The 12,041-nt window shown below is 40.3% G+C and overlaps 1 protein-coding gene across 2 annotated transcripts in view; it reads right to left on the bottom strand.

The window, feature by feature from the left end:
- The window catches only part of hipk3b (homeodomain interacting protein kinase 3b), a 36,586-nt gene extending 27,326 nt beyond the window's left edge, over positions 1 to 9,260 (bottom strand). For both annotated transcript variants that reach the window (XM_063882669.1, XM_063882670.1), the window contains exons 1-2: positions 8,912 to 9,260; positions 560 to 1,859 (exon numbers count right to left, since the gene is read on the bottom strand). In XM_063882669.1, coding sequence (XP_063738739.1) covers positions 560 to 1,859; positions 8,912 to 8,984 — 1,373 coding nt within the window. In that variant the 5' untranslated portion in view covers positions 8,985 to 9,260. The remainder of the gene's footprint in view (positions 1 to 559; positions 1,860 to 8,911) is intronic.
- Positions 9,261 to 12,041: the final 2,781 nt, after the last annotated feature.

Below are 12,041 nucleotides of genomic sequence, written 5' to 3'. Positions count from 1 at the left end.
AACACAAACCTCCTCCTACCGTAAGGGACTACTGCGCTGTCATACCCTGTGACAGCACACTTATGTTTGCAATAGCACTCTTTAATGTCTCTCTCTCTCTTTTCCAACTTCATTTAACTGTAGATGTATTAACATTCTTCACATGTACCTGGTATATCTATTCTTTTTCTAGCATCACATAATCTCTGCGATCCCTTTTCCCTCCTAAGGTTAAACCTCTTTGCCCTGAATGTAAATAACACCACAAATGTCCAGAAATCAATTAAACTAGTTTTTTTTCCTTATAGTTTTAAAGAATTGCTCAGCAAAGCTTTCTTTCCCAGGCATTGTGAACATTAACAGGGAGTCTGCTAGTAAACTCTTCAGGGTCACATTTTCTCAAAGTCTGTGGTATGTCGCTCTTAAATAGACAGGATGTTGTGCAGTATGGGAGACGTTTCCTTGTTTTGATAGAGGAAGGACATTTTTAACCCGACTATGGCGTTCTGGAAACCAAAAGAGCCTGATGTTTGAATATCAACTCTGACTTGCTCTGTTAAAAAATTCTTGTTGTACTCACCTATAGTACCGAGACTGGAGGTACGTGGAGCACACTGCCTTGGACACATGACTGGCAGAGCCGAAGTCGATCACCTTCACCCTGTAGGGCTGCCTCACTGGGTCCACCAGCATTATGTTCTCCGGCTTCAGGTCTGCATGAATCAGACCCATGCTCTTTAGCTTCTTCAGAGCTGTAGCTACCTGCTGTAGCACAGGTCTGATCACTTTCAGGGGCAGCGGGCTGAACTTATTCTGCTTCAGGAAGTCGTACAGGTTCTGCTCCAGCATTTCGAACACCAGGCAGGTGTGGCTGCGGTGCTGGAAACATTCGAAGGCCCGCACCAGGTTGTGCTCGTCCGCATTCTCCCCACTCAGACGAGCAAGGATTCCCACTTCGATTTGACCTTGCCGTGCATATGAAGGGTGGTTCTTCAGGATCTTCACCGCCACCACTTCCCCCGTGCCCCTCTTCCAGCACTTTACAACCTGGCCAAATGTGCCACGTCCCAAAAAATCCAGCACTTCATAAGTATTCTTCATGGAACAGAGGACTTCATGCTGCACCACCTGGTAGTCCCCGTCCCCTCCTCCCGTCCCTCCTGCTGCACCTACACCCTGTTTGGAGGGGCCGCCTCCAGCCCCCACGGTCGCAGGCGCAGTCATGGTTGCGTTTCCCACATTCGTCGTTTGCATCATGGCAGGCAACATTGACAGTTCCTCCACAATCTGCATGGTGCTCCTTCGGTTATCCAGCTCCTCGCTTTTACGTTTCAGCCCACATCGCTGAGAGCTGTCGGCTGAGTTCAAACCTCCACAGTTCTCTTCTCTGTCACCCTCCTCCTCTCCACCTCCCTCACGTCCTCCACTGCAGCCCTCTCCCCTTCCCCCTCCTCCTGCCCCTGTTGCTCCACTGCTGCCCCCACTTGCTGTATCTGTCTGCTGCTGCTGCTGCTCCTTGCCCTGCGAGGGGACAACCCCTGCGTCCTGTCGCTGCCGGGCCGCAGCTGGGCCTTGTCCTCCTCCTCCTCTTTTACAAGGCTGTTGTCTCTGGACACCGCGCACCACCACCGTCTGAATCGGGTACTCTTGTCGTCCACGCACTTTCACGCCCCCTGCCAAGTCTCGGTTCACAAACGAGTGGGCTTGTTTGGTTGGGTGCACAATGCCAAGGGTTCTGCTGTTCAGATAAGTCCACGGGTGTGCCCTCTCATGGTAAACACAACTATTGGGCTCAACTTTAAGTTTCTTCACACTGCTAAAGGCACTTGTCTGGGTTTGATAAATGTGTGGTGGGTAGACCAAGACTTGTGAGGCCATACCTGCGGAGAAAGAGAATAAAGATACTGATTAGATTCTCAAACAACCATTTTAGAGTGTAAAAATAACATGGCTTCATTTCAAACAAACCATAGGAAAGGAACAAAGTGAATCACTGTAAACCCCGGAGCATTGGGTGAGTGGGCTATGGATGAACTTTTTAATATAAGACGCAAAAAACATGAGAAAACAAACATTCAAGGGTTAGGCAAATTCAAGGAGCAGCATCAAATTTGGTTGACCAAATTACAAGCCAGCTAAATGACTGCTATGTAATTGTCGTCATGTGCCATCCCTCGTCTGAACCAAACAGAGATCTTCCAGTGTGACCGACAATCCCTGCTGAGTGTGTCATGTGTGAAAGGGAAACTGCTCATGAGAAAACTGCTGCAGTGTTTTCCTGTCTTTATTGTCTTAAGGACAACGGTGAGTTTAGGTAACAATGTGTCCAAAACAACTGACAGACACTTCCAATCCCATTGTGTTTTTGAATTACTCCTACCTGATGACATCAGAACCAACAGTGCCCTCATAAACATCTGTCACCCCAACTGCAAACATCACGAGGATCAGAACAAGATAACCTGTTGTAGTGGGAAGTTTAAAAACAGCTTCACCATTCTGCCCAATCCACTGTAATCCCACTAACACCTCCACACAGTTTATGACTAACTTCTCCAAGGTTTGCCTGACCTTTTTCTGCAATTTCCATGCATCCTACTGCAGGTCTCTAGGCAACCACTAGAGAAGGAGACAGGATGAGGGATAGAAAGAAAGAGAAAATGTCACATAGCATCATCAGGCCCACGTGTCCAATTATTAAAAACAGGGTTTATTTTTCCCTCTTGTCCTATCATGTGTGTTCAGGGAGGATAAAGCACTTCATGCTCAAGGAATAGCCTATTGAGTTTCAAAATTCTTCAGCAAGGTGTAATGGTGATTTTACTAAAATATTCAGAAACTCAATTATGTGTTACAGAAAACTAGCAATTTGGTAAAAGAACAAGTTTCCAGATCCAAATCCATATTCAGAACTGGCTCAGTGGCTTAGTTAGACTCTTACTCTGAACCACACCTGAGCCTATAAGATACCTTTATTCCAGGGAAATTCAGCAATATATATATTAGCAGCTTGTCCCAAGGGCTCCAGTTTTGAAATCAACAGTAACATACAGAACCATGTTTTCCTACATATAAAGATCCAATGAGAGGGCTTTGTTTGAATAATATAGTCCTGCTAGTACCCTTGTAAATAATAATGCCATATGTCCACAGGTCAATCAAAAGAGATCAGTTTTTAGAAGTCTAAAGGTAAAAGGACAAAAGAGAGACAGTCCCAGATTTGGGTTGTTCGTGCCCCGTAGAGTCGCCTAAAATAAATACCACTGATGGAAAACACACTTGTGCCGTGATAACACTACCGCTGCGAGCCACCCCTTTGACTCTATTCTGAGCAGCAAGATAAGGTCAACCTATTCCCCTGTTAGCTCTTTAAACAAAAACACCTCCCATTACTGTTTGCTGACACCGTTTACAATCTTCTTTTGTCGAAACATTTTCTCAAACAGGGCCCAAAAGGGCAAACACTTTGGTTGTAAATTAACCAGATTGGATATTTTCCAAGGGGAAATTAAAATTGGCCACACTAGCACAGCTACAAATGACTGTCGTGGCTGTCTGGAAGCCCACCACAGTGACACAAACGTTTACATTTTATAACCTAGACAGCTATAATGATCTGGAATAGTGTTCACTTCATTTATATTAACAGGTTTTAATTCGTGTAATGATAGCTGGGGCTTTTCAGGGAAAAGTTTGAATGATCTTTCTGTATGTTCATGTTTTTCCACAGTCCTGCATGTTGGATAAATTGGACACTTTAAATTACAAGTAGGTGTGGAAGTGAATATGTTGCCTGTTTTCATTTGTAAGACCTTAATAGAGACAGCACCCGACCTCTTCCGATGTGTACACTGGGATCTGTTAATTGTTGTTTGGGCAGTTGCTAACGCGCCTACGTTTGTCGTGTGTTGCCTGTAATTTAAGAACCCTGCCTCTATTATTTATTATAGCCAGTTAGCCACTGTGGGTCTTACTTGGGAATTTCCTGAATGAAATAAAACATTTGGGTAAAAAATAAATCAATTTTGCAGAGCCACAGCAAAGTATTTTTGATGGCGCCTCCACAAATGTTTCATGACTTGACATGAAATACTTCATTTACTCTGAGTTTGGTCTCGGTGCCTGGGGAAAACGGGTTGTTAATTGTCTGGTCTGGAGATGGAGAGCAATCTGTCTGGTGCCAGAGTCCCTAGAGAGCGGAAGCCTGCACTTCAAATATTCTACTATATCTATAGTCATGATGATGTTGTAGAAGTAAACAAAAGACAAAGCTATCTTTCCACTCCATATTTTCTCACCTCAATATGTATCAAGGATCTGACCCTCATGTAAACATTAAACCACCTGAAAACCAGATCTTATCCTTACTTTGTAAAGTTGTCTGGTGAAGCAAAGGTTCAGTTGAATGCTGTGTCGTATTAAAATAAAAAACATTTGTTTAAAATAGAAGTGGTCGAATAACACACCTCACTCTCACCACTTATCCCAAAAGGTTCTTTCCCTCAGTTAAAATAGGTAAGAGGCAATAGAACCCAAAACTGGAGCAGTGTTTTATACATAAAACCCTTTTTGCAAGACAATTAGGAGCGGTATAAACTATTCATAGCCATGTGGTTCCACTTCACGGCTAAACGTTATACAGTGTTGCTGTGATCAGTGCAGCTTGGACTTATGATACAGCGTTTACGCATTGGGCATTCACACTTTTGTCAAAGTCAAAATGATTGTGAGACCAGCTTGGGTGAACATCATCTAGCTTCATACATTCTGTTATATGGCTTGGTTGTCCAAAACGCAGAGGCCTAGTCCAGTTCATCAAGGTTTGACTCGTTAGCAAACATCTTTTTTCCCCAAATTGTTTTAATTGCTTAAACGTAACCATTAACCTTTCAAATAAAGAACAAGCAACATTGTGCACCCAGCACTGTTGTCACACATGCTAATGTATTTATTCTTCCTTTATTTGAGTCTGCAAACGGTAATGTGTGTAAGAGAGTGAAAGCATTTTATTCATGTCAGATTTGAAAAAGAGAATCAGACTATTGTGGGCGATGACATATGAAATTAATTCATCATCAGCGCACTTCAAAGCCATTTTGGTTGTTTGTTCTATAGCTGACTAGCAGCATTAATCTTGGTCAATATATAGGCTTCTGAAAAATTGACTAAATGTATGTTAATTTTTTGGTAATCTAAATACAATGTAAACAGCCATTTGTGTTATATACAGGGAAGCAGAACCAAAGTGTTTTATGACATCTAGAAAAAGACATTGGCCTGTAAACTGTATCTTCATACATCACTTTTAGATTTGAGACTTTAGATGTTTTTAAACATAGATTTCAGAATGCTTTAACTGAACACCTTGTTGTTGCTATCCTTGTCATGCAGGGGCTGCTGCCCTAACTCACAGTCCAACAACCTCAGTTCACACTGCGGTGCTTTGCCTGCGTCTCGTGAACATGATCTTCTGTGCTCATTAGATTAAAAGAAGGCCCTCTATTTTCTCAAGCATGTGACCACATGGTATTTCCACTGTGAACGTATGACTATCATTTAGAAGCATTCTCCTTGTTGGGTTAGCGACTGTATAGAGGCTAGGGTGGCAAAATTCTGGGAATTTCAAAGATGGAAACTTTCCATGGGAAGGTTGGCTCTTCATAGGGAACTTAAATATAGTTGGGGAAAGTATATTTTAGAATACTCTTGACTAAAACAAACAGATGCCATTCAAGTATATCCATGCTATTCCTCAGTCACATGCGCATAGCACATTGCTTACTGCATGGCTATTGAGACCACACCCACTACAGGCACTGTGCATTCCTCCATCACATGCACATATGATTTCTAGAAGACACACTTTTGAGCCCAAAGCACAAGAGTATTGAAGCCACACATTTGAGCCTGTGGACTACACAAAGTGAAGTAAGGTTTGTAAATATCACATACAGATGCATTCATCTAGTAGATAGCTAGCTGATAACTTAGATGCTAAATAAGCCATAGCTAGCATCACTTCATTTACCATCTATGAGGCACTCTTATAAAGATGCTAGCTACCCCAAATGTGATGCTGTTTTTATCTGCCTCCTGCAAGATGTTTTGAAGATCATTCCAGTTGTTTAGCTAGCCTAACTATTTATATATCTGTTCATGCCATTGCATTAATTCCCATTAATTCCCATTATTCCCATGGAAAGTTTCCAATATGGAACATTTCCAAAAATTCCCCAGCTTAACTTCCCTTGGAAATTTACCGGAAACTTGCTGGAAATATACCGGAAATGTTCCGCCCCTTTGCAACCCTAATAGAGGCAATATACTGGTATACTGAAGGAACAGTCAATGCTGCTGGGACATAAGAGTACCAATTTTTACTTTTTTTAAAAGATCAATCATATTTGCAACTCAAGGGGCTCTGGATAGGAAGACTGATGCCTCATTCCCACTGAAACTGGTCAGCCTTGCTTTCTGTCATGAAAAATAATAAAGCTACTAGAATTTCAGATGGCTTAAGCGAGTTAGGTTTCAAGTAATTGATTTTGCATTAAAAGCCACCAGTCTATCAAGCACATATTTACAACTGTCACCACGTCTCACATACTGAACTACAAGACCACCAAACAAGAACTTATATTATTTCTCAAACCCTATATCATAGAGCGGCTCAAACTGTTACACCTATCATTAACCCAACCAAGAATACAGCAGCAGAGAGAGCCATAAACCAGGCATTTTTTTCCTCACCAGTTTCCAGACAAAAGCATCAACTGTGTCATTAAAATCCAGAGCTCTGACCAGACCGCTGGACGCATAAAGGTAATTATGCACCGTGTGCTGGAACAGATGTTTATTTCTTGGGAAATTGGATGTCCACCCAACACTTGTGTTACTCATGCAAGTCACTGAAAACTTTAGTCAGTCATGGTGCTCTCCCCAAAACCTCTCAATTATTCTTTTTTTGTTCATTGCTCTATATATGTACTCACATCTGAGGATGGCATCACTCTTTAGATTAGCCACAATGCAATAGATAGATAACCAGCTGCCCAAAGTAAAGCACATCAATGCGGCATGACAGCATTCAAACCCCCCTCCTGTACTCCTCTTAACAACCTACACCACCAACTAATAACAATTATTTTAAGGGAAAACACTGTTTACACATGTATGTACTGGCAAACACAACCTTGCATTGGTGGCATTGCTACTAATAAGTTAAAAAATGTGACACATAGAAGACCAGGGTTTCTTTATGCAAAGGGACATCACACAAACATAACAGTAAAGTGATGAGCTGTACTGTGACAAAAGGTTTGAAGTATTCACAACACCTCTTTTTTGTATCTTTTAAGAGTAGTGTTCAATATAATCAAAGAAAATACAAGTAGAAACAACAGTGATCCTTGGTCCGATAATAAGAAATTAAAATACAAAAAGGCCAGCGCCCGTAATTTATACTTTTAGGACAACACTAGAAACCATGTCTGTTTCATAAGCCAAACCAACCTAAACATCCACAGTATTTGCGGAACCAGTGGAAAGTTTCAGCTTAACATAGGGCGGAAAAACAAATATCTACTATCTGTTATCTTCTGAGTTTCAGTGCTACAAACAAATAGTAATGCTGTCATACAGGACCTGACGCACATGTAGAAGGGAAAGTAATGTTGAGTAGAGCTGCTAAGTCCAAGTACAAGTCTTGATTTTCTCTTTCTAGTTTCACCATGTAAAAAAACATGATGGCACCTGTCACATCAGGGCTGAGAGCTCAAACAATGTCTACACAAGGGTACTTTCGATTTGCTGGTAGGTGGTGGTGGGGCTGATGTCCAAACGTACATAAAAAGGGAGCTCAATAATAAACTAAACCTCTCCTTTAACACGAAACCATCACTTTAATTGTGGTAATAAATAAACAAATAGTTTAGCATGATTAACATGACATTCACTGCAATGTTGCATTGTAAAACCTATTCTCTTTCGTTGTTTGTTTATATCAATATATGCACAGCTGGCTAGGGTGAGTTGGCAGTACATGGAAAGGGACTATTTTGTCTTAGCTATGTTGGTCAAAGAATGCAAGTTGTGGTGCGCTAACACAACTATGTCTTTATTAACGGGTACTACGCAGATCCAGAACCAAAATACTAAACAAAATCAACAAGCACAACTTAAAATAGGCTTGCGAGATAAGTAGCTAACTAAATTCAGTACGCAGTCTCACGATACACGTATAAGAGCCACTGAGGTCCATTACATATGACATAAAATCGCGCTTACAGTTTAATATGCGGTTAGTAACAGGAAATATTGTACACATTTAGACCAAGTAAAATCCAGCAAGTGTAATTTCGTGCTAAAAAAACAAAGACTTTTCTGAGCTTTGATTAGTGATAACATTGTCTTGCTATGTTTTACTAAGGTCAACTGGGTGACGTGCGAAGCCAGGTGAAAGCTAACACATAAAGAAGTAATACAGCACTCACAAGTTAGGTCCCTCGGTCTAAATTGTCCATATACGGTATGCAAACGAGAGAAGAATATCGCGTTAGAATGTTAGTTAGTTCGTAAATAATCAAAGCAATATTTGAATAACAAAACCTACAGGTCCCCGTGACAACTGTGTTAAAAACACAACTGTGTCCAAAGCACTCACGTTAATAATTAGCACCAACGTCATCGCTACCGCTGTTCAGCATAACAAAACCACAAAAAGACAATCACCACTAGTATATTAATTAACGCTACCCAAAGTCCGGACGTAAATAATGTTAGCTAACTTACTTAAGATTAACGTAACAGCAAAAAGCTGGATAGCTAAGTTTGTAGCTAAGTTATGACTTTGTATGACGTCACATTTGGACTGTCGTCTCAAAGGTTAGGCTAAACAAATATCACCATAGACAGCCATAATTGCTCCACTTACCTTCACATAGAGTCACTATAGATATAATCCAGGGCTTCTCTGAACATGTTATGGATTTATAAATCCATACCATGCACAGTTCGCCTGCATTGCTGCCATCTTGTCATAGACGACAGGAAGGGAGAGCTCGCTCTCGGCATCGCCACCATCTCCCACATTTTAAACATTAAATAACTCTTGCATATGAGCATACAGAAACACCACACCGAGCCCAGGTTGTAGCTACACAGTTCAAAATCGTCTTCTTCCTCTTTGGGCGAAGTAGCCCATCTCTGTAAGGGTGTCCGTTACCCCGTCTAGACGTACTGCTCCGAGGCCCTGCCTGCCTCCAACATGTCTCTTTTCTCGAGCAACTGCAAGCGAATGTTTGTGAACTGACGGCATTGGTCAGACCAGAGTAATCAATCAGCGAGCAGATACATTCACAAAGCATCAGATGATGTTACATACAGCAAAAGGTACAGAGGTGGGAGAAGATCTTGCACTTATTTAAAAGTAAAAGTACCAGAGTGTAGGAATACTTTGTTATAGGTAAATGTCCTACAATCAAAATGTGACTTAAGTAAAAGTATTAGCATTAAAGCTACTCATTGTAAAAATTGGCCCATTTCAGAATCATGTTTGTATTATAATTATTGGTGCATTAATGGGCTTATCAGAGCTGGTAAAGATTAAGCAAATTGTAACTACTTTGTATATTTTACAGGCTAGCTTGTGAATGTTACTACAGGTCTAACTAAAGTATTATATTTAAGTGTTGATTACGTTTCACATCTTAAATCCAATTCAAAGTGACTCAAAGTATTTAATAAATGTAGTGGACTAAAAGTACATGATTTACATCTCAATTGCAGTGGGGTAGAAGTACAAAATAGCAAAACATTCAAGTACTAAAGTAAAGTACAAGTCTGTCAAAATTGTACTTAAGTACAGTACTTGCATAAATGTACTAAATGTACCCTTACTTTACACCACTGATCAATACATCATTAGGTATATATACCTAAATACTTTTTTGAAATGTTAAGTTATATTTGTATGTAACCACATCTTCCAGATAATCTACTTAATAAACAAAACCTAGACAGACAGTTATGCAGTAGAATATAGCGTTAAACAACTATAATAGACAATGAAAATGAGTAAGAGGGGATCAACTGAATGAGCAAACTGCACATTTTATTTTATATGCATAAGTGTTGATAAATGATTGCCCTTAAGTAGTTTATTCAAAAATGTTATAAAAAATAATCAGAGGTTATGCACAATATCAGTGGGGTGAACTTATATTTTTTTGTTTCTGAAATGTACATATTTGACATTTGGGAGAAGCTGGTGGTAGCAACAATTCATTGTCTTTCGTTTAAACTAAGTGTCAACAGCAGAGGGGTCTTAAGGTAATTAGTGGGGAAGCTGAAGACTACTGTTCAGACAGTCCGGAGGCACCCAGCTGACAGACAAAGCTGCTCATAAGCTTCCTGTGTCTGAGAACACCAGCTGTAATCTAATCCAACAAAATTCATTGTTTTCCCCAGTCCTCACCAGATGTCCCAACCCCAATTACAGACAACAACCCACCAGGCCTGGTCAGCTCGAAAGCAGGTGAGAACACTATACCCTGTTGTGTCATGAGTAAACACACCTGGGGTGTTATGGAAGATAAGAGTTGCACACGCATATAGAAGACCCTTTGAAACCCTTCAGTCACATGCTGCCTGTAGGGCTTCTTATGTGGTCCCTCCCTGCCTGATCCCAGTCTGTTTGTGGTTTATAATCATACCTTGACTGACACATTTTTAATGATGATGCTTTCTTTCACAACAAATATTGGGTTCCATCAATTGCAAGCAGTTTCAGAAAAATGTTTTTTTTCAATATTTTGATTAAGAAAAAGCAGCATCACTTGATGTCACAACACTACACTTGTACATAACATTTCATTTAGCTTTCATCCAAAGGAACCTAGACATTTACAGATTTACAGTGCAATCAACAATGAGGATACAGGTTTAGAACAGCAAAAATCCTGCAAGTGCATTAGTTTCAAATAAACCAAACCTCAGCCAAAGTACTATAACATGAGTTTACAATCCTAGTCCAAGTAATCTGTAAAATAACAAATGGTAGTCATATACCAGATATACATTGATGAGTTTTACTTAAAAGAAAAGAAAGAACTAATTCAACAGTTCACTTATGATCAGGTAAATGCTCTGTGGTCTTTTGCTTTTGTCTGTTTCTGGATTTAGTCCAGATACACTCAAGCACGCGCTCTCGGGGACTGTCCTCTGTCTCCCCCTACTGGCCAACATTGTGACCAGCATGTTGCATTACTAAACGAGTTTTTGTTGTGTGTCTGATTGCTGATAGATCTTTTTGTGATTTTATTTCACCATAAATTGTTTATAAGCTTACATACAAAGTGGCCTGTCGTTCATAACGTACCTTCACAGAGTGATAAGGCAACACAAACATGTGGATCTGTGTTAGTCTGTCTGCAAGGAGCCGCCTGTCGGACAAAATTAGAAACTTGGTTTCGAGTTTCATTTGAGTCAATGACGTGAATGCACGTGTTTGACACTCCTATTAAAATATACACGTTTTTGAACAGTACAATCTTCTTTGTTCATATTTAACTTTGTTTAGGGTATGAATAAGATTGACATAAGACAAAGACGTCACTACATACTTTACATATAATACACAAGAGAATATACAGGGGACTAAATCCCCTGGGCTGAATGAAAGTATAACATTTAAAATCAAAATTTGAGGCTGCCAAAATGCATCAAATGAGTTGAAATAGGCGGAAATGTTCTATTCTAGAAAAGGCCACTACACTTCTTCCTGACTCCCTTAATTAGTGCAACATGTGATTTCCGCAACAAACAAAACAAAATCCCATTTGAGGCTACAACAAATGCATCAACTGCATTCTAATAAGCGAGCAAATGCAACAGTGTTGGCCTAAATCCATACTACACCCTGACCACATCAAATGTGTGAGAATAAATATACTATAGCTCAACATAATTTAGTGTTGGATAACGCATCGCTCATGTTTTTGTCAGGCTGGATTTGAGTATACGTGAACATACATTTTATTTTGAAATCAGGAAGTACTACTGTC

This window comes from Eleginops maclovinus, chromosome 4 (assembly GCF_036324505.1).
Source record: "Eleginops maclovinus isolate JMC-PN-2008 ecotype Puerto Natales chromosome 4, JC_Emac_rtc_rv5, whole genome shotgun sequence".
Lineage (NCBI taxonomy): Eukaryota > Metazoa > Chordata > Actinopteri > Perciformes > Eleginopidae > Eleginops > Eleginops maclovinus.
This window is presented reverse-complemented; position numbering and strand designations above follow the sequence as displayed.